This window comes from Cydia pomonella, chromosome 2, assembly GCF_033807575.1.
Source record: "Cydia pomonella isolate Wapato2018A chromosome 2, ilCydPomo1, whole genome shotgun sequence".
NCBI classification, from domain to species: domain Eukaryota; kingdom Metazoa; phylum Arthropoda; class Insecta; order Lepidoptera; family Tortricidae; genus Cydia; species Cydia pomonella.
The window spans coordinates 7,518,294-7,541,767 of NC_084704.1; the positions used below are offsets into that span (position 1 = coordinate 7,518,294).

The 23,474-nt window shown below is 36.9% G+C and overlaps 2 protein-coding genes across 2 annotated transcripts; one reads left to right on the plus strand and one right to left on the minus strand.

Moving 5' to 3' along the window:
• LOC133532661 (uncharacterized) lies at nt 1-1,998 on the plus strand. The gene is made up of 2 exons (XM_061871427.1): nt 1-704; nt 794-1,998. Exons 1-2 carry the CDS (start codon nt 273-275, stop codon nt 1,745-1,747), a joined length of 1,386 nt encoding a protein of 461 aa, XP_061727411.1. The 5' UTR covers nt 1-272; the 3' UTR covers nt 1,748-1,998.
• A 3,692-nt stretch (nt 1,999-5,690) lies between these two features.
• LOC133515636 (uncharacterized) lies at nt 5,691-22,830 on the minus strand. The gene is made up of 17 exons (XM_061848206.1): nt 22,684-22,830; nt 20,706-20,861; nt 18,849-18,936; nt 17,739-17,934; nt 16,836-17,033; nt 16,505-16,724; nt 16,104-16,323; nt 15,806-16,025; nt 14,072-14,372; nt 12,210-12,374; nt 11,848-11,935; nt 10,502-10,694; nt 9,702-9,899; nt 8,819-9,038; nt 8,349-8,568; nt 7,008-7,227; nt 5,691-5,964 (listed from the first exon to the last, which is right to left on the minus strand). Exons 2-17 carry the CDS (start codon nt 20,853-20,855, stop codon nt 5,694-5,696), a joined length of 3,168 nt encoding a protein of 1,055 aa, XP_061704190.1. The 5' UTR covers nt 20,856-20,861; nt 22,684-22,830; the 3' UTR covers nt 5,691-5,693.
• Nucleotides 22,831-23,474: the final 644 nt, after the last annotated feature.

The window sequence follows — 23,474 nt, forward strand, 5'->3', positions numbered from 1 at the left end:
CACTGACAGTAAGATCAGTGACTTGATGAGATGACTTCAGTGAGTGAACTGAGGTAGCCTAGCCGTAGCGATAAAATTTTAGAAAGGATGAGAAATCTTGAACGTAGTTTTCTAGCCATTTCTTCATAATTTGTGAAATAGTTTGTTATTTAATAAATTACTTATTAATAGTTCTAACTACGCCTGATTATGGCAATTCTAACACACAACCCCTTAGAAAAGTTTGTGTACGTACGTGTGGAATGTTGTGAAAACTTCACAAAAATAAGTGAATGAAAATGTATGACACAAATTCTGATAATGAAAGCATGGATGTGGCTTCATCTGGTGTATCTGAGTCAGCAACGAACGATGCTTATCTGGTACCCGAACGATCAAGAAAAGCATATGATAAAATTTACCAAGATTTTATGAACTGGAAAATAACAAACGATATACAATCTTTCAAAGAGGAGGTGGTATTAGCATACTTTCGAGAAATGTCGGACAAATTCAAATACTCTACCTTGTCAACAAATTTCTCAATTCTAAAAAATACTTTAGTTCTGAATCATAAGGTAGACATCTCAAAATATTCTAAGGTGATTGCTCTCATAAAAAGTAAAGCAGAGGGCTATACAGGGAAAAAATCCAAGACATTTTCACCTGATGAAATAAATAAGTTCTTAAAAGAAGCACATGATGATGAATACCTTGCTGCTAAGGTAACCTGTTATGTCTTTTTTTTTTGTTATCCTATTTTGTGTTTTAAATAGTAACACATGGACCAATTAATTCTTTCTTATATTTACAGGTTGCCTTGATATTTGGCATTGTGGGTGCTTGTCGGCGACAAGAATTGCACAGACTTCAGTTTACAGATGTAGAAGTCTGTGGATCAAGAATTCTTGTGAAGATCTACAACACCAAATCAAATACTAACCGAGTGTTCACCGTAACTGGTGAATATTTTGAACTTGTTAAAAAATACATAAGTCTGCGACCTGATCACTGCTGCAGCCCAAGCTTTTTCATACACTATCACACAGGCAAATACACCTCAATGAGTGTAGGTATTAACCAGTTTGGAAATCTAGGTAAAACAATTGCCAAATTCTTAGGACTCCCTAATCCAGAATTGTACACTGGACACTGTTTTCGACGGACATCAGCAACAATATTAGTTGATGCAGATGGAGATATTTTACCTTTACGAGGGCATGCTAGATATAAAACTATCCCTGTATCAGAGCCAGAGGATTCCACTAATGACTCAATAGCAAGTTTGGTTGCAAACAAAAGTATTGTAAACAAAAATGATCATAGCAAAATTATAACAGAAACTTGCTCAAGCAATATAACGGAGAATAAAATTCAAGAACCAAATCAGTTTCGGAATTCCTTTGAGAACCAGAGCATTGAACATGTAAATATAAATATTACAAATACAGCGACAGATGTTGCGGAGAACTCAATGGAAAACAAAGATGAAGTATGGAGTCAAATACAAAATTGTTTTTTCAAGAAGAAAACTGATGTAAGTATTAATACTCCAGGTACAAGTTTATCAGAAGACTACTTTGATGATTCAATCGAAGATGAAGATAAAGCGAGGAATCCTACTGAAAATCCCTTAGAAGACAATGGCAATAAAATTGTAAACATTAATGTGCCAGGCGCACCCGGTAATTTACAGCAAATGTTAAGTACTTTAGTGCGCTTCAACAATTGCAATATTCAAAATGTTAATATTTATTGCAATAAGTAAGTAATATTTTGAAACTCTCAGGTGGTTATCACACTGTGCCCCACCAGTGTGCAGTTTAAATTCTACTATCCATCTATAGGGATCATCCACTAAACTCCACAGTGTAATAAGCAGTTTCCCTGAATCTGACTATTGTGTGTAGGTTTAAGAAAAGTCAGGAATTTTTGATTTGTTATTTGTATAACTCCACTAATTTGAACTAATTAAAGAATTACATCTGGTGAACAAATCAAAGTTATGTTCATTAAATATTTTGATTTGTTTTTTTTAAGTAGTAACATTACCAGGGCTCGAACAAATCATGCCGATGACGTCAAGCCACATTTTTATTTTTCAAAGGTGTTTCTCAGAGCGTTTCAACCGCTGTCAGTCAGATCAGTTTTGGTTATTTTGAACAAGAAAGGTACTAGTTTACAGTAACGAAATTATTAATCCCTAATAGAGTGCCCACTCCATAGCAACCAAAAAGTTACGATTTCCTATTTACAAACAAGTTCTAAGCGAGCTTTGCCAAAACCTTTTATTTATAAAATTCAAGCTCCATATATATAACATTGTAAGTGAGGTAAAAATTTGCCAATATCAAGTTTTACTAAACTTATTAATAATCTCCATACATTTTGAGATTACTTGTTGTTTAATATGCTCGTTTTAAATGTATCCACCAGCGGTCTCCTGTTTATGCCGAAATTCCCCTAGATTGGTATACCATTTTTGGTTACGGTAAACTAATACCTTTCTTATTTAAAATAAACAAAACTGACCCACCGATCTTCTAGAACTTCATCATAAATGTGGGCAGGGGACTGTCAGCGGTTGAAACGCTGTGAGAAATGCCCATGGAGTGAGCACTTTGTGAGTGATTTTGGTTATACCTCTATGGTTACAGTAACAAGTTTCGTGAGATTATTTTACGAGTATTCAAGACATCACCCTGTCACCCAAATTCCATGGAATGATTTACGATTATTTTGTTAGTTAGTGCGACATGTCACATGGTGGTTTAAATACAAACATCATCCTGTGTGCAAAATTACGTCACTTTTGCGTCATCCGCATGATTTGTTCGAGCCCTGCACATTACTATGTAAATATATATATTATTAACTCAAAGAGATGTAAGTATACTAAAATAAAAGTGACCAAACCACCACCTGACGACTTGACGACTTTGTTTACTTTTTCTTCTTTAGTATATGAAATCTATTTCAATTTAATTTGTTAAAGGATTAAGTACTTTTGAACTGTACAATTGTACATATTCTCTGTTTTCGCTAAAAGTAAAAAAGAAGCCAAGCCAAGTTAGGAATGAAAAATGCACTGAAAATAGTTACAAATACTGTATATACATTGGGGATGGGGTGGGAGGAGGTTACCCAAGCTGCCCAGGACCGGAGTCAGTGGAAGAAAATGATTCGAGCCCTACACCCCAGCAGGGGGTAACAGGATTAAAAGAAGAAGAAGAAAAGTATATACATGGAACCCGACTATGCTGTTTTCAATTTCATACCTAGTGGTAAAGTATGGCGTTTCTATGGGATATGTTTGCAGACAGTGACAATCACTGCATGCGTGGTAGGAGTCTAAGAGGCGGGAGATTTAAGTGCACTACATATTGCATTTTCATATTTTGAATAACTGTAAAATTCAAACTGTTAATTTTAGTAAATAATTAGGATGTTTTCTTGTCTATTATTAAAAACGTCTAGTCAGTGATTTTAGAGATTCCCAAAAAAAATTATAACTTTGGTGGTCTATAAAATTGAATCAATTTAACGATGGATTTATAGACCACTTACATGTCGAAATAATTTCAACCGTAACCCTCTTGAGTTAAGGTTCAAATTACATTGCAGTTTCGGAAAAGTAATTTTAGTCTAGAAAAAAATAACTTAGGTTGGTATTAAAGGGAGATGACTGTGTGGAATTTGTGACGACGGTGATCGTGCTGTCCTTTGCCATATTGCCATTGCCCACAATCTGCTAGCAAAGTAGAATAGGTAGCTACGAAAACGAATAGTACATTATTGACGAGGCTCAGAAGTAGCTGAGCTGCTTGCTGGCTGATGATTCGTTTTAAACGGACAACCTTGGGAGTTAGCCGACGTGGGTAGGTCTAAGGCGGGTCCCGTGAGGGGTGAGAGCCTTGTAGAATCGCCTTGTACATCTTTATCCTTCCATACCGCTTTCCGGTCCTCGGTGCTTAGTACTACAGGTTTGCGCCAGTTCTTGTTTACCAAGGAGAGCGGTGTGAAGCCCCTGTCTGCTGCCACCACATCACGATACATCCCACAGTCTCACACTTGTCGGGGAAATAATTCCTGAGATTGTAGTGGTTTCGTGGTGACCTCATGGTCGTGGAAATTTTTGGCGTTTAGAAAGCCGCAACCAAAGAGCATATAATCACTACGTGCCGCAAGTGCCGCAACCTCCACATTTCCGTGGGATGTAGGTACAATCTCATAACAAAAGAGCGTGGGTGTAGCGTACAGTGTGTGGTGAGTAGCGGTCGGACCCAGATTATTATTTTTGGTATTACCTGTAAAACGGTTAATAAGAAAACAAGCAAAAACCGATCTACCAAGTCAAAAATGATTAATATTTTTCAAATATAAGGTTTGTCAATTATGATGAGATTGATGAGCTGTGCTAAGTGCCCAACCGGACATACGAAACCGCATAAAAAACTAAAATATCGTGACGCAAAATCATCGAAAATACAAAACCTTCATAATCTGCGACACAGGAACTTAGCATCCATAAAACCTACTGAGCCCTAGCCATTGGACAAAGCCGAAATGTACATATGCATTAGGGTATTTAGAACCAGTTATACAAAGTATTTTTCAACACACTTGCTCAAATCGACGTTTTTATTCCACCGATTTTTGGCTCATAATCGTAGATATTAAACACGCGTGCTTTTTCAGTATATTATAACATAACACTCGTGCTTTTTCATTATATTATCCGACTGAGTTAAGAAGGTAACTGATTGCTAATAATATGCATGGAAACGGAGCCTTCATAATTTGGTCGAGTAATACATTTTTTTAACCAACTTTAAGGTTTCAAATGTTAGTTCAAAGAGGTTTTATCACACCAAACATAATTTATAGAAATTGACGCTGCCAGTAATACTAATAGGTAAAGGCAAGAGCCGAGAACGATAGCCTTTTACCATCAAAATCGGGTGAAAAATACTTGGCGGCATATGAACCTTTTATTCAACGGAAAGTCAGCAAAAACGTCCAGTCTTTCTTGGAAAACGTGTTGGTAGCTTACTTCAATGAACTGACGAATAAATGCCTACAAGCCCAGCACGCTTCGGTGCAATTATTCGATGTTAAAATTGTAAGCCACCCCTGAAAATTGTAGGTACTTTTACTGTTTTGACAAAAAAAAAATCTAATTTATAAGTTTTGTTTTTTCCTCGCAAGTGTGTTGAAAAACGTCGTATGAAACGCGTGTGCTATGGTCATCACACACATCGGCTTTCTTATTATACTAATAACAACCGGTGTAGCGTTAAGAAAGAAATTAACAGTACCCCTAGTGTAAATATTTTCGACAGCGAAACGTGACGTACGCGTTTGCGTTAAGTGTCATTTTGTATGAGATTTTTGACTTTCCAAAACGTCCCGCTTGGCGTGCTGTTCAAAACCCCATACAAAATGAGACTTAACGCAAACGCGTAGGTCACGTTTCGAAATCGAAATTATTTACACTAGGGGTACGGGTCATTCCCACTACTTACCACCAAGTTACCAGTGTTGGTAACGTGGTGGTAACTAGTGGGAGTTAACATGTTAATTTCTTCGTTAACGCTAGGTACACCGGTAACTTTTTACCGATTTGTCTCTAAGTTTGTTATCAAAGCGAAAATGTGACACAAGTTGCGATTCAAGGCATGGTAACAGGCTTTAAAAAGTGAAATCCACAATTACTATAAATACTTCTTTTCTTTAATAACAATCAACTTGCATAAGCCACGTAGCTTCCCAATCACATAAACGACAGCAGCCACAACCGTCATCATCAATGCTAATGCGTCTAAGTACATCTTCTGGTACCAGGGCAGCAGCAGCGCAGGGGAGCGCAGATGCGGCGCGCCGCGCGTGCGCACCACGTGCTCCACCCAGTGCACCAGCTCCGCGCCCGGGGAGACCGGACGGTCGTGGTAAATTAATGATAATTCCTTCGCTCGTTCACTGTACCTGAAATTATTAACTTAATAAGTAACACCGTTATGTAGCAAGAACTTGATATTCTGGATTAGGCTCTCCTGTAGGCCTAACCAAGCAGCGGCGCGGCAATAGAGTCTGGCTTCTGAAATATTACACAATATTTTGGCGGGAAATTCAAAATATCTTGGGCTAGTCACACTTTGTGTAGTAGGAATTATAGTTTTGATACTAGAAAATAATTTTGATTTTCCGTGCACACGTAAAAGGTACCTAAGGAAATAAGTTAATATACGTTGACTTGCACTCAAAGTCAGCTCACGTAATTTCTACCTCTATATAAAGTACAAAGACATATATAGACATATTTCGCCAAGATATTTTTATATCAATTTACTACTGCAATACTAACCAGTCATTCTACTGATTTCTTCTAAATATTAGTTTTCAGTAACTCGTTACGTTCCAATGTTTTGATAATATTTATATTTTCCAGAATTTCTAGTTTATCCGTTTCTTTACACACGTCCTGTTCGTGAGATTCAGATATTAATAAATTCTAGTACTTAATCGAAGTTATAGGCAAATGTTAGAACTAGTACTTACTTAAAGTATCAAAATAGTAATACATCACCAACATACTAAATTGTTTACGACTTATAAACATAGCAGTTTTTCGTTATACAAATACAACGCTTCACGTCGACTTCGCACATACATTGTCGTAATTATTTATGAGCTTAAATAATAGTTTGCGGACCTCACTCGGTATAATCATTATTAATATTATTTAAAATAAACCCCTTATAACCCGCGAACAATTTGAACAAATGACACAAATTGACTTAATTGACAACAGACTTTTAGCTTTTTTTGTAAATCATAGACAATTGGTGATACAACATGGAAATATCTGTCAGCAAAATTTGGCTAGCCAGATTCTATCTTGCCCGCGATTTAGAATAGGAAATCGAATATTATGATGACGAATATAGCAAGTTTTTATGTTTTCATTCGATGCCTATTTTTTCTTTTGGATCATAATTTCCTTTACCACCGTAGCCACGACTACAAACCTGGTATTACTCGTGACCTCGTCAATGGCTTTCTTCAAGGCCTTATCTAAATCGTAGTCCAATTCGACCACCTTAGCGAATCCTTTGTGCGCGGCGCTCTTACTATTGATATATTGATCTCCGAACACTGGTATAGCGATGATGGGCTTGCCGAAGTGAACAGATTCTGTGGTAGACAGTAATCCTCCGTGTGTTATGAAAATGATGCAGTTAGGGTGTGCTGGAAAAGATGATAACGCTATCAATAATACGAGTATACCTACATTCATTTAAAAAAGGTAATTGGACTGAAACAGGAAATACTTAATCTGCGAAGTACAATCACTATCAGATTAAAATTAAATAGCAGCGGCCAAGGCGCTTGCTTACAAATACCTAAACACGCCTCTATTGCTAACGCGATGAAATATTATATATTTGGTTGTAAGGAGTATTTTTATTATTGGAGTTTGTGGGCCTTTGAGTACCACGTCGACCAAGCAGTGATCTATTGCCCTTTAAAGTTCATTGGTAATGCCCGTTGAATCCAGGAAATTCCAGATTCTTTGCGACGTAATGTTCTGTACCTCATAGGGTTGCAACGTGCCGCCCTAAGTATGTACTTACTTCTTTTTGACATTAGTGGTCCACAGAAACAGAGAAGGTGCATTACAGTCTCCTCTGACTCCTGGCAGAACCTGCATGTGGTTTTTTCAACTTACACAGTGTCCAGTCAATATTCTAGTCACCGCGCAGGTTTTGTGTCTTTTGAGCCCTAGAAGCTCCCCCAGCAGTTTTGCTGTTGAACCCTTTGATTAGAGCTTTCAAGTGTTCTTGCCCTTTGACAAATTTCCACCAATCGATTGCTCTTGCTTTTTCTAAGTTGCTGAGCAGAGAATATGCATCCCGTTTTGACATTCCACAGAACGGTTCTGGGCCGGCCAGGGGTGCGTCTGCGCCTTTTCTAGCAAGTGCGTCCGCTTCTTTCCGTTAATGACGGAGTGCCATGGTTATCCATCTAAGTATGACTTTGTTGGAGTTAGCCAGTGCATTAAGGTTTGTTTTACAGTTCTGGACTTGTTTGGAGTACCTTGGCTGCTCCAATATATCTGATGGCAACTGTACAAATGGCACTACCACTTAACAACGCTAACTCAAACACATTGAAAGTATTATATTTTTATTTTATTTTTAATAACTATGGGAAATGCCCAATAATAAAGAGGGCAAAATTTCAAAGTCTGGTCACTAGGTCAAGTGGGGCATCATTTTTAAAAGCTCAAATTGACCATTCGAAAACAATTCATGCGTTCGACACGAGAGGTATAGTCCTCTACAAAACCCAAAGCCAAATAATATTACCTAGAATGCTTTGTTGAGGAGCCCATTTCAAAACGTGAACGTTTTCAGGTATGTCTGGCAGGATTTCTTCATACTTCCACAAAACCGTGTATTTCAGAAGGCCGAACATTTTAAGCAGGCGCTTTTTTAGTTCTTCCGGCATATCTGTACTTTTCAGCTTACTTCCCATGCTGAAATATACGACTCCGTGTTCAGCGTTGTCCATAATCGTTTGTAATTCCTGGAACAGTATATAAATGATTATTTATTATGATTTTAAGTATTATGGAACAGCGGATATTTTAAAACGCTTTGAAAAACCATCGCCTGCACCAATTACTGGGATCAGATTCCAGAATGTACAGACTGAAAAATACCCGAAGCCGTTAAATTATCAACCCCCTTCAGAAAATGCCTGTTTTCTGTTTGAAACCGACTAGCGACTCCGAGAAAGTGCGGAGATTATTAGCAAGGCAGAAATAATGAAGTACCTGTGGTAACGGCTTAACCTCGGTTTCTACATGATAACCTCCAACAATTTTGTAATTCTGTGGAAGTCTAGTGGCCTGCCCGAGCGACGCATGGGAGTCTGCCAGGACGAGCGACGCATTGTACAACACATCGTCGTATGATGGCAAATGCCTCCCTCTCTTTGCCAGCACTGGCCCGTAAATATCCTTATAGGCTTTTTCTGCGATCGGATCTAAGTAGCTGTAACAATTAAATATTGTCGATGTTACTAACACCTCTTTTGCTGAATGTGTAAAGTGAACAAAAAAAAGAAACCAGCCAAAGCTTAAAGTAATGAAACAGGAAAAGCAACTAAGAGTATAAGTACTGTCGACACTTTCCCTTTTTTTACCTCGTCCATAAATATTACTGAAGTAGAAGAAATAACCTTACAATTAATATCTCGATTCAACTAAAAATGTTATTGTAGATTGTAGGCATAGAGGGGATTAAATAAGTCGGTCGGACGGTTAAGGGTTAGCTGGAACAATACACTCATTTGGGCAGTCGCGTAAAAAAGTCTAATAATGAGATTCTCAAGATGTTAAAAGACAAGAATATAGAAGAGGAAAGATGTTTACCTTTTTACGAGTATAATGATCATTACAAAAGGGAAAACAGAAGCAAGGTGGAAGAGAGAGCAGAGGGAAGCCAAGAAGAACTTGCATTGAACAAGTCAAGAATAGGAGTGTAGAAACGTATCACTTTCTGCACACTTCATAGAACAACAATGACCTACTTTCAGAGTATAAGAAATGAAAAAGTAAACGTCGTGTAGTATCAGGCGCTTAAAGAGATGGCACGGGATATATGTAGATACTTGAAAATTCGTGATGATTACATTTTATCCTAAGAAATGCTTACAAAAACTTCGCAAAAGACACCCGAATGAAAGTCCACAGCTCTTCCACCCGTTGCACCAGCGTAAAGGGTGGCACATTGAGCGACTTGCAGTTGGCAACGTACGCGGGGTTGCTAGGCTGGTCGATCAGGCGTAATATCAGCCAATGCGGATCGAACGTGGACGCCCAGATAAAAGGGCAATTGAATACGGCACCTAACCTGAAAAAAAGAAAGAATTTGGGCTCTGTAGTGTCCTTGAATTAGTTTTCGTACCTACCTACACATCAAATTATAAAGATACCAACCAACATAATGAAACAATTCTAAAGGCCATAGTCGGGTTTCCATAGTAGTCGGCCCTTAAATCAATTTGACTCGGATTTTTTTGTGAGTACCTCTTATGGTGAAGGATATTTAATTTAAATTATGCTAAATATCAACATCCTAGTACCTACTAGTGACAGTTTATGTCTTAAGATTTTTTTGAAGTTTTTTTCTTTAATGTAGTATTTCTGTATTTAATGTAATGGATGTATTCAAGCGATTCACTTAAAATTTTAAAATGATGTTTTTCATTTAGATATGCATCGATACGCAAAAAACGAATCATATACAAAATCAGTTGTCATATACAAAAAAAGATAAAAATAAGACAAAAAAATAAAATAAATTTTTTAATGTGGCTGTTAGGGCTTGAAGAGTTAAAAGCTTGGCTCTACGAGAGATCTGATAACTTTTTGACAGTGAAAGCCTTATGGTCTCGTCTTGGGCCTTATTGGCTACATATTACATGAAAATGTTTTTGATGGGATAATACTTACCCGCTATAAAGTTCATCAAACAGCCACTCCGCAATAACTACATCAAAGTGCTCGTTGTGGTCCGTTAATAGTTTTTGTACATTTTTGTTCCTCAGTGACATCTGAGCCACCTTTCCATAGTAACCTATTGTTAGGCTTTGGTCTGTTATGTCATACTCTTTCTTCATGATTCTTTCTAATTTCAATGCACGCTCTAAAATAATTTTATCAGAATAGTGATTACCAAAAAATAAGGGATGAAAATTAAATTATCGATACATTAGAATATCTCGAAATATATTTCTCATTCAACTTTTCAACAATTTCTTTATTTTTGAATTCAGTGCACAAAAGTCTATTTTATCTTCTAGTATGGCAAAGCATTTCAGTAAGTTGGTATCTGATAGCGGTTTTATTTAAAATTTGCTAGAATCCGTCTAAGGTAACTGCATTGTCTTGGCATAAGTGCTACCATAAACGTAAAATTCTTATTTTGACTATGGACGGAGTAGAGTGGTATAGATAGATTTACATAGTCGTTCGATTTGAAACTGGCCCCGAGCGGCTAATCTTTTGTCTATTGTTAACTAAAACCGCGCGTGCCAGTACCTGCACAAAAAGGGTCGTATAATTCTAATTGGCACCTGAGCGCGGGCTAGTCTAACGCTCAAAAAACCAGTGTAGGTGCGCTCTCCGATAACGCGCCTTTGTTACGCATCTCGAGGACACATTTTAGACTGGTTTGGCAGCATTCGACTCGCCGGGATTCGAGTAACCGTAGAGGGACCACACAAGAAATCGCAAATTATTTTTCCATTTGTTAATTTTGAATCTTATTCCAATTACCATAAGAATTGTAATTCAATAACCGGTTAAAGTGACCGGACCCTTTTTTTGCAGGTGGCACGCGCGGTTTTAGTTAACAATAGACAAAGGATTAGCCGCTTGGGGCCAGCTACAAATCTAACGACTATACTTCTAGTTTCGAATGATATCCTATGAGGCTATGACAATTCATTGAAACCTTATTAGGGCTTAATTAAAAAAAATTAAACAAATATATGTTTTAAACAAATATATTTAAATTATTTGTATTACTTAAATGCAACGAGAATTTGAAATAGATGTGGATTGTCAAAGAAAACTTTGTAGCCACAGTAAATTTACTGCCATCTTTCGACACATGATCAAAACTTTTAGGATGCTATTTGATTTTGATCCTTATCCTTTCACTTATATGTATTAAATTTGTTAAATAACAAAAAGTGGCGCCATCTAATAGATCAAAGGTATGGCGGCATCGTTTCAAGCGATGGCGCCACAAGCCACAACCTTTGGCCTATGCCCGGCAAAATGACGTATCTTACCTTTAACAGTTATCAGGTTGTCACTGACGTCAATTTCACGCACCTTGGGGTTTCTGCTGTTTGAAGGGAATGATGTAACGTGCGTTACCTGTTTTAAATCTAAAAGCTTAAATAAAGGGTACACGGCAAGTTCATGTCTGTAGTGATTTTTTTCTAAGGTCACATAGTTATTGACAGTTCTATATACATATGTAGCGAATACCTACCATTAAAGTAATATATTCGTTTAATATAGTCTATATTGACTATAGTCAAATTGTTCTGCGTTATACATCAAAACAGACAAATTCAGGGAAACTCGGACTTGTGGGTGGCAGCCCTGCATAAGTACTTACAAATTACAAACTAGCTGGTGTGTTTACCTCATGTCCAGCCCTAGTGAGATGTCGGACATAGCCCTGGGCAAGGATGCTATGGCTCTTGCCCGGAGACGGGAACATGACTAGGATTCTGTAACCATCGCAAGCGCAGTAGGTCATCGTCATCAGAAGTAGCGCAGTCAAGTATCGTTGAAATCGAGGCATCGTCTATAATGACCACAAAATCCTTAAAATTAACGGCAAGCGGCCATTTTCTAAACTCACCCTGGACATTTATAGTGAGCACTCGTTGACCATTATCCTCAGATTAGGTACCTAGTAACTTCTAATAGTAGGAGATACGTTATAAGGAATATCTACCCTCATATGTTATTTATTTTTGTGATAAGAAATAAATGAGAGATAATATTCACACTGATACATTGAAAGTAGGTAGATTGCCTAGTGAAATTGTGTAGGGACAGGTTTTTTTTTTTGTTATTTAAACTTATGATATATCGAATAAAAGTATATTTTATATAATTTAACTGTAATAGAATGCCTTATTAAAAATTTGATCCAGTTCATGGTTGCCTAGATTAATCGATTCTTATATAAAATATAGATTTTATATCCTAGGTTAGTTATTCCTTATAACGTATCTTAGACCATGACTTTGAAAATATACACAGCGCTTAATCCAAATGGGTCGGAAAATATAAGATGAACGCAACAGGGTCATTCTTCAAATGGTAAATTTTCCGCGTCCAGAGAAAGAAAGTACCCGAGTCATTGAAATATCTGTCCGTATTTTTTTTTTCATTACTTCGCCACGTATTCTAATTTTTAACTAGGGCACGATTCTTTTTTTGTAATGTTATAAGCAATAAGTAAAAAAAAATACAAAGTCCAACAATTCTAGTTTTTAGATAAGTATATATAGGTACCTACTTTAAATCTTCATTAATACCTACAACATATCTACATGCCATACAGCCATTGGATTGACCATTTCGAAATTTAAATTGAAATAAGTATGACACAAATAATGAGTATTTTTACATTCATATGTTATGGAGGTACAAATATTGGAATTGAAAATTAATTAAATTTGTACCAATTGAATATAAAAATTAATATCTTTGAGTACCTAGGTACACATCTTTCCTAGACCTTATAAGGCTTTAAAAGAGAGATAACTGTGCGTTTCTTATCCCAATTAGATAAATAAAGGCAAAAACATGCTATTATTTCGGAATAATTCAATTACATAGATAGTAGAAAGCTTAAATGGTACCTACTCACCATAAATATTAAGGCAGGTATATAATACAGCTCACCACAGCTTATTACCGTCTTTATATACACACGTTTACGTATTGTTCGATGACTAGAGGTAAAATGAAACCAACTTAAAACGACGACTGTATTAGATACTCCATAAACCTCGACTTCTACTTATTATCACATTAATGTCTAATATTCTAAACGATTATTAGATCAGAACACGATTGATCCATTGCGTGAAGGTTACATAAGGGTCTTCCGACTTTAAACGCAGTTGAAGGACTATTTAACTAATCAGGTACGTCTATAATATGATACGTAATAAATAAAAATAATTATCGATATATGTATATTAGGCTACGTAACCCTTTGAATGATAATGAATCGTCCAATTCCAATACGCTCAACATCTTTGTGAGCCGACTCTACAAATAGTGAAATTAATAATTAAATAACCTACATTAAGGTTCTTAGTGTTCTTACGCAAAAGTTATGCCATCGACAATTGACAAAAATAACAGAGGGCCTACCGCCAGGACGTCAAAATTAAAGGAGGCATTTTATGGTAGGAACCAGGAATGCATTAATGAAAAAAATGCTTTAGAATTAATTTAATTAACAACCTGCTAAAACCATCACTTAGTCTTTTTCTTGTTCTTAACAACAGACGATTTCTCTAATCCTAATTTTCTTAAATTATTTTTTCCTATACCCCACAATTTCTTCAATATTAATTTAACGACAAACAGTGCTAGTAAAACTGCTGCTAGAAGGTCGAAGTACATCTTCTGGTACCAGGGCAGCAGCAGCGCGGGGGAGCGCAGATGCGGCGCGCCGCGCGTGCGCACCACATGCTCCACCCAGTGCACCAGCTCCGTGCCAGGGGGGACCGGACGGTCGTGATAAATCTTCGATAGCTGCTTCACTCTTTCGGTATATCTAATACAATGATTAGAAATTATATTAAAAACAAACTTTAGCTTTAATAATTCGACATGAAAATTTTAAGACTAGCAGGTATTTTGGTGAGAGTCAGAATCGCGGGTGTACCTAAATAAAATCAAATGAAAAGCATACCATATTTTTGTACCTAATTTGTACTATTTAGTACCTAGTTAAAAAAAAATTGTACCTCACGGTACGTAAAGTTATGATCAAAAAACAGGTCACCCGCCATCCTGACAGTCAGAATGGCGGGTGTACTTCATTACGCTATGTTCCCGTGGTTATTGATAAATTCTATAAAAGCCAAATTTTTGTACCTTTTTTGTACCTTCATATTCAATTATAATATGAGTCATTTTATTTGTGCTTTCCAAGTTTTACTCATTTTATATTTTGCTTGCTATTACAATTTTGCAGGCGTTATAATTTTTCAAGTTATCGATTTAATTTTTAAGAAAAAACGCTAAGGTACAATTACTTTTATTACGCCAGGATTTAGTACCTTTAATGTTTAATCTGTTAAGTTCAAATAACTCAGAAAATCATGTCTTAAAAATGATTTTTCTTAGGAAGATTTCTTTGAATTAGCGCCTAGCCTTTTTTAACGCTAAGGTACAATTATTTTTATTACGCCAGGATTTAGTACCTTTAATGTTTAATCTGTTAAGTTCTAATAGCTCAGAAAATCATGTCTTATGATTTTTCTTAGGAAAATTTCTTTGAATTGGCGCCTAGCCTTTTTTAAGACATGATTTACTGAGTTATTTGAACTTAACAGATTAAACATTAAAGGTACTAAATCCTGGCGTAATAAAAATAATTGTACCCTAGCGTTTTTTCTTAAAAATGAAATCGATAATTTGAAAAATTATAACGCCTGCAAAATTGTAATAGCAAGCAAAATATAAAATGAGTAAAACTTGGAAACCAAAAATAAAATGACTCGTATTATAATTGAATATGAAGGTACAAAAAAGGTACAAAAATTTGGCTTTTATAGAATTTATCAATAACCACGGGAACATAGCGTAATAAAGTACACCCGCCATTCTGACTGTCAGGATGGCGGGTGACCTGTTTTTTGGTGATAACTTTAAGTACCGTGAGGTACAATTTTTTTTAAAGGAGGTACTAAATAGTACAAATTAGGTACAAAAATATGGTATGGTTTTCATTTAATTTTATTTAGGTACACCCGCCATTCTGACTCTCACGTATTTTGGGCTAGGTTTTAGGTCTTTTATTTTTGTATAAAAGAATATCCTTATTAAATTATTATAAAAACTGAAAAAGCGGTAAGTAAACATAGTAATGTTTACTGCCTGTGGCTATCCGTTGATTTGTAAAAAAATTACCGGCCAATTTCCCAGGTAGGTTAGCTTAATAACTAACCCAACAAAAACAGGACGATCAAGCTGCTAACTTACTTGGGGTTACTCAGAAGTTCCTCTATAGCTAGCTTCATGTGACCAGCCATTTCGTAAGAGAGGTCTACTTTCAATGCAAAGCCTTTGTTAACAGCCCTGTCTGCATTGAGGTGTTGGTCGAGTCCATACGGCATCACTACTGCTGGGACCCCGAAGAAAACTGTTTCACTAGTGGACAGAAGACCGCCGTGCGTAATGAAGAGACGCAAGTTCGGATGGGCTGAAACAGAAAGTAGATTGGTGGACTGTTGCATAAGTATAACAAAAATACAAAGGTGAATTAATTAATATGGCATACCAAGGATACTGTGTTGCGGCGCCCATTGCAAAATTCGGACATTTTTAGGCAAATTGGGAAGCTGTTCTTCAAACTTCCACAGTACAGTTTGTTTTAAAGTACCGAACATTTTAAGAAAATCTTGTTTTAGTTTGTCGGGAAAATCTTTGCTCTTGGCATTGCTTCCCATACTGAAATAGATGACGCCGTGCTCAGCTTCATCCATAAGTTTTTGTAAATCCTGTAAAAACAAAGATTACCACTAGAATATGTGATTTTCTGTTTCAGCGTAATTTGTACGAGTAAATTAAAAAATCGAGCACTTCATTTAAGAGCAATTGCGTGTATAGCATTCGAATTAGATTTTGCCCCGATTCAATTTAAGGAAACCAAAATAGAGAGATTGTGTTATTGTTACTTACTGCGGGTAAAGGTTTCGGATTAGGATCAATATGGTATCCGGAAATTTCCTTGGTGTTCGGAGGCACGCTCACGGGCTGACTCAGCGAAGAGTGAGAGTTAGTCAGGAGCAAAGAACCGTTGTGTAGAACTTCTTCATACTCTGGCAGTGATCTTCCCCTTATTTGAACGTATGGACCAAAATATTCTTCAAATATTGTTTTCTCAGCAGGGCCAAGGTAGCTAAAAAGAAACCGAATACTTTCGTCAGGTCGCGTCACGGCTTCGATATTTTAACCACATTAAGTTAGAAAAACCTGATTATCCAGGGCATAAGGAGAACGATGCACTTACAAGTATTTGAGAGCTGAAAACATAAACACGCCTATCAAGCTGGTAGCTCGCTCAGCGAAGGAGAACGGTGGTGACGATGTGGACATAATGTTTGGATTGAATGCTGGGTTTGAGACCTCATGGACCAGCTTCAGAACCATCCAGTGAGGTTCGGTGGACGCAAACCAAATTAATGGGCAATTGTATACAGTGGCAAATCTGGAAAAAAATAATTTGTTCATTACTAAATCTTTTAATATGTATCAGTGTGTGTGTGTTTTTAGTGTGTGTGTGTGTGTGTGTGTGTGTGTGTGTAGTAGCGGGGCAATCATACAACTCGATTCCCACCGTCCTGTCTTCAAATTTGCTCTTGCTTACCTAAAGGCTATGCATGCTGCAACGCAACTGTTAACTGGAAAAATTCATTTCACTTGGGATGAAATGACTCTTTTATTTGACGGTTGATAGAAAGATACAGAATTACGGATGTATAGCCTGTCATCTCTTCACTCACGCTCCTTCCATTTCTCTTTAATGGATACCTAATAAGGTAACGTCAATACGGGTAAGTAGCAAAATGTCTGAACTCGCAGTAAACACTAATAAATGTGTAATGTAAAAAGGAATGCGTCTAATGGTGGTGGAATGGAATCACTCGTTGTAGTTTTCTGGCTTTGTATATTTTTTCTTTATTCAGCAAGATCACAAATATCGACTATCTACTCTTAATGACTGCCACCTTCGGAATGCTCGCCTGCAGATATTTTTTTATTCATCTGGCAGGGCGATAGTCCTGAATTCAAATACATAATTGTTGCCAGTTATATTCAAAAAGACTGTGAAGGTTGGAAACCTAAACCTAAACTTTTTGTAAACAGACCCCAATGTTAAGGCCAGCCCCACTTAACCGTATGCCACACTTACCCAGCATATGTATCACTAAACAGCCACTCTACAATGACGGCATCGAAATCCTGCGTGGTGTCTCCGAGAAACTTCTTCAGGTTGTCATTCTCAAGATTCATCTTTAACATTTCTATCATCTGTGGCAACATGGTCAACATTTCTTGTTTACCTGTCTTATCAATCACTCTCTTCAGGTTAAATATGTCATCACTCGCTGAAATAAATAAAATATATGCTTCATAATTATGCCCTGCCAAGTTGTATATCTTAAATAGTCCAAGACTATGGAATGGAAAGGAGAAAGAAATGGCAAGTCTGCAAACTACAAATATAGGAACGAGGTTGTAATCCTCTATTACCGCTCTTTATTGTCGTACCTACACAGTATTAGAAGTATTAGAACAAATTAAATTATTTTCATAAAATATTTTAATTTGATTTTCTTTCAAATATACTGTATAAATTATAAACTTATTTAAATACTAAGAAAAAGTGCAATGCCTCCAGTGTCCCAGGCTGGAATCGAACCAACGTCCTCTGCTATCGCGTCAGGTGCCTGAGCCGTTCAGCCACCGGGGTCACGACGGCATAGGAGGACTTGAAATAAAAACATTTTTTTTTTTTTCTATTCTCTTTTTCTTATATTCTCTCGCTAACTCGGAATCGCCTGAGTTGATTGAGTTAGAAGGTTGAACCATACTGTTTTACCGTAAGGATGGCCAGGGGGCACCATAAGCCTTCAGTAATGCATATACATACATGGAAAAATTCGTCCTATGCCGTCGTGACCCCGGTGACCGAATGGCCCAGGCACCTGCCGCGGTAGCAGAAGACGCTGGTTCGATTTTAGCCTGGGGCACTGGAGGTCTTGGTCACTTTTTCTTACTGTATGACATTTATTTCAGTTTGTACCTACATACCTAAGTCCTATAGGTGCTAATATGAGCATGAGCATTATAGCTAAATACTGGTTTTCATAACGGCTCCCAACTTTAATTTCAGCACTAAACATTTACATAAGTGTTCCATAATCTCTGCTACCTAACCGCTCAACATGTTTATTAGCCTGGTCTTCTTAGTGGACGGAGTTTACGCAAACATTTTCTTTAACAAAAAAATACAACATACTTTTATAGCTCTCCAAATTCTTGCTGAGATCGACTTCGTGGTACTTATCAGTCGTTTTACCGGTGGGAAAAGGTGTAACGTATGTGACCTGAAAAGGATTAATTTGTATTGAGAAGCTCGTAGGTACCTATTGTAAACACCTACCGTACCTACGTATACAGGGTGACCTTAGCCATTGGACAAATCCTGAAATCCCACGTAGGGTTACTGCTCAGGAATGCTCTGACGTTAATATTTATTAATTAGAACAAAAGAAAAAAAAAATTTTTTTCAAACAAAAGTTATTTCCAATAATCGACAACAAAAAGAAACACACTGTGTTAATCTTTGGCAGTGTTTTTGACAATTTGTTCGAAATATTTTATAATGACGACATTTTCACATCAAAAGTCAGAAGCTTATTAGTGTCATAAATAAAAAAAGCGGCCAAGTGCGAGTCTGACTCGCCCATGAAGGGTTCCGTACCATTTATGACGTATTAAAACCCCCAAACCCCCTTTGGGGAACCCCCAAAATTTATTGTTTTTTTTTCTATTTTTGTGTAAAAATCTTAATGCGGTTCATAGAATACATCTACTTACCAAGTTTGAAGTTATAGTTTCGGAAAAAAGTGTTACAATAAGCTGTGACATAAAAGGACAGACAGACGGACATGACGAATCTCAAAGGGTTTTTTTCCATTTGGCTACGGAACCCTAAAAAGATAATCAAAAAGGTCGAAGAAGGTTCCATACTATTCTATGTAGATATTACCTTAGGAGCTACTAACACATACAGGCTCCAAAGTAAAAAATGCTAATTTGTTAATTTCTTCGAAACCGCTACACCGGTTGTTATGATACTTGGTACACTGTTTCTAAATACCCTAATGCATGTACATTTCGGCTTTGTCCAATGGATAGGGACTAGGGACACACTGTATTACGAGGAAACTATTTTTATCAAACTTGCAATGAAATGTTGACATGACTTACTACAAATTAATTGCCAGTTTGAGAAAAGCATTATACAAATTTCGGCGTGAAACGGGATCGCCGGATGCGTATCCCTAACCACAACCCTTCGTTTCGTAAAGTCCTCTTCTTCTTCCTGCCCTTATCCCACGTTATGTGGGGTCGGTACATGTTTTTCTCTTCTATCTTTCGTTATCTCAGCACTCACTCCTTTCTTTCTCATATCCTCTTTCACACAACCCATCCATCGTTTTTGGGTCTACCATCCGCTCTCCGTCCATCAACATTCGTCTCTAACATCCTTTTGCCTATATGGAATTCATCCCTCCTCATTACATGCTCATACTCCGCTAACCTACTACTCTCATTCCAGAAATCATTCGCTCTCATCTATGCCATATCACCCATTCCTATTCTATTTCTAAATTTTTCCCTGTCACTCAATCTATGCCATTTCGTTCTAGGTGGGGGCTATGAGTTCTTTTGCAAATGTTGGACTATAGTAATGTACTATTTCCCATTAATAATAAAAATTGTATAATAAAACCAATTTAGGCTGAATTATTGGATTCCAGGAGCAATCTTGGTAGGGCCTTAGTCGAGATGACAATCGTTTGCAGAAAATGATACGCTATCATTTTTATAAATTGTTTAGGTTTATCTTAGCGTTTCGTTTCGTTTTCTGCAAGCGATTGTCATCTTAGCATGGCCCCCAGTTTCGTATAGGTGTCCAATTTTTTTGATTCTGTCCCCGGCGACATCGAATGCACCCTTCAAATTGTCTTTAATTTTACAGTTCAGTCAAATACAGAGCGCGACGTAGGTATCTCCTCTCGCCCGCACGTAGTACCTATCTATACCTACATAGGTATACCTAAAGAATAAAGGAACACAAGTTACCCACCTCATGTCCAGCATTCAAGAGGTGCCTGACGAACGCCTGTCCGAGAATATTGTGACTTTTGCCGGGCAACGGAAACACCACGAGAATTTTGTACGGAGTACATGCTTGAAAAAGCGTCGCCAATATAATCAGGTACTTTATTTTTTCCATATTAAACTGAAATAAAAAACAAAGCATTCATATGAAATGTAACGACATTATTTCCAGTTAGGTACGATACAACAGTCGATTGTATCACAAGGGAGAATATTTACGGCGAGGGCGTTCGTAGAATCCTGAGCGTAGTAAGGGTAAGGGGTTCAATGGTTAACGCCCAAGGTGGAAATAATTTTGCTAACTAGAACTACCTTGCGATACATACTGCTTTTACGCATCACCTATGAGGAAATTATTGTTTCAAAATATTATTTTAGCAAAAAATATTGTATGCAAAAAGAAATAAAAATATGTAGTGTCTTAGAACAGAAAAGTGCCACTTTGATCCCTTTATTTATGTGAGTAAAAAGTTATGTGAATTTAAACAGGTTCGAAGTTCTCATTGGTCTTTTTTTTAGAGTCCATGAAATTGTTTTATATTTATAAAGACATAAAAATATGTAACAATAAGTTATACATAAGCCTAAAATTAATAATACAAACTACAAAGTACAAATAAACTTAAAGTAATGTAACTCAATACTCCAGTCGCTTTTCGATGAAGGAAAACATAGTGAGGAAACCGAACTAGTCCCAACAAGGACTAGTTTACCCTCTGGGTTGGAAGGTCAGATGCGTCACGTCGCTTTCGTAAAAACTAGTGCCTACGCCAAATCTTGGGATTAGTTGTCTAGCGGACCCCAGGCTCCCATGAACCGTGGCAAAATGCCGGGACAACGCGAGGAAGAAGAAGAATGTAACTAAATGTTAATTTACCTACACAGAAATAACTAGAAGATAACCGTTTATATAGTTAACTGTCCTACATTAAACGGTTAACTCCGTGTTCGTTGGCTAACCCTGGAACGCGCAGATGGCCCTAAGTCTTAGGGCCTAAGATGATTTCAAAAATCGCAAGTTACGACCAGCAGAAAGATAAACTGTTTTTCACCACACCAACTGCTATAGGCCTTCTTGATTGTTCAAAAACTAATGAGAAAGTTGCATTTTATCCACATGTGGGTCAAAGTAATCAAATGCAAATGTTATTTCCTTAAGTTAGCTGGTAGAACTGACGTATTTCTATGTCTGTCACAACGGGCCGCCATTTGCGAACTAAATAGCTCCGCGGCACAAAGTTGACGCCCCGCCCGCTTCGGCACAATGTGTGTGGGGTCAATTTGCAGAGCTAGTTCGTCATCTATGTTTATTATCAATCGCTGGCCCATGGTCCTTCTTTGCCAATCTTCATATCACGTATATCAATCGTGATTCTCAATCATAATGCGCAAAAATGTTTGTTTGTTTTAAATAACCTGTACCTTACCCAAACTATGTTCTTATGATGAAAATATTGATTAATTATGGTAATTTAATATATATTACCCACACCCCACACGTTGGGCCTTGACAATGATAAGGCCTCGCTTATCATTGTGTCTGCCCATATTTACTATAGAAATCAATCATTCAACAAAGGCTCATAACAGTTAATTATAACTGCCAGAATGCGCATAAAAGCCGCATAACAATAGTTTTTGGAAAATCAGTTTAAATTGATGATTTAAACAATGAGAATAAGATACTTAAATTATTCAATGGATTACTAAAATCAGATAATTAATGTAACAGTTGATTAAAATCAGAAGACAGTGAACAGACCTAGCACTCGAAAACACTTTCAATTTCAAGAATAAATATCTCACTTAGCTGGAATAAACACCGCACGCATTCAATTCGTGTGCATCGAATCGAAAAATTGTTTAAAACACACTATAATTAAATAAAACAATACTGGACACTGATTCAAAGTAAAAGCAGACAAACCCTACTGCTAACTAACCTAGGAATGTATGCTAGCAATCAACCATTTTCAAATTTAGAATACCCGGCCACCGGCAACGTTATAATAACGAGACACAACAGATACTGAATCAGCACACTTGACTAACTCGTTCCTCAATGTGTACTTGCGAAGGTCAGTTGAGTTGAGTAGTGTCAATACACATAGAACGAGATAAACGTGCGTAAGAGAGTTAGAAATAGAGGTAGATTGTCAAAGAAAACTTTGTGGCCACAGTAAATTTACTGCAATCTTTCGACACATGATTAAAACTTTTAGAACGCCGTTTGACTTTGATCCTTGTTATTTCACTGATATGTGTTAAATTTGTTAAATATCAAAAATTGGCGCCATCTAATAGATCAAAGGCCAAAGGTATGGCGGTATCGTTTCGAGCGATGGCGCCACAACCCGCCCGATAAGATTATATATATATATATATATATATTTATATTATACAGCAGGCCATTCTCTTTGACTATAATTATACCCAAGAGATTTTTTAAAATGGTCATTTTCAATACCGGTATACCGTAATCCGTAAGGACGACAATCTCTTATGACTTATGACAGAACTGTCCCAAAAGTGACCACCTTTCAGCTTTAAATAATAGTTCCTAATCTCAGGGATCGGAAACCGGTATTTTTTCGTTCTTTGTTAATTATTTCATTTCTAATTGGGCAATCTAATAATACGAAGTTGTTATCTAAAAACACAACCGAGTCCTATATTTGGAGTATCAAATAAACCGAAATATATGTTTATTTCAAAGTTTTTCCAAAAAAAACCG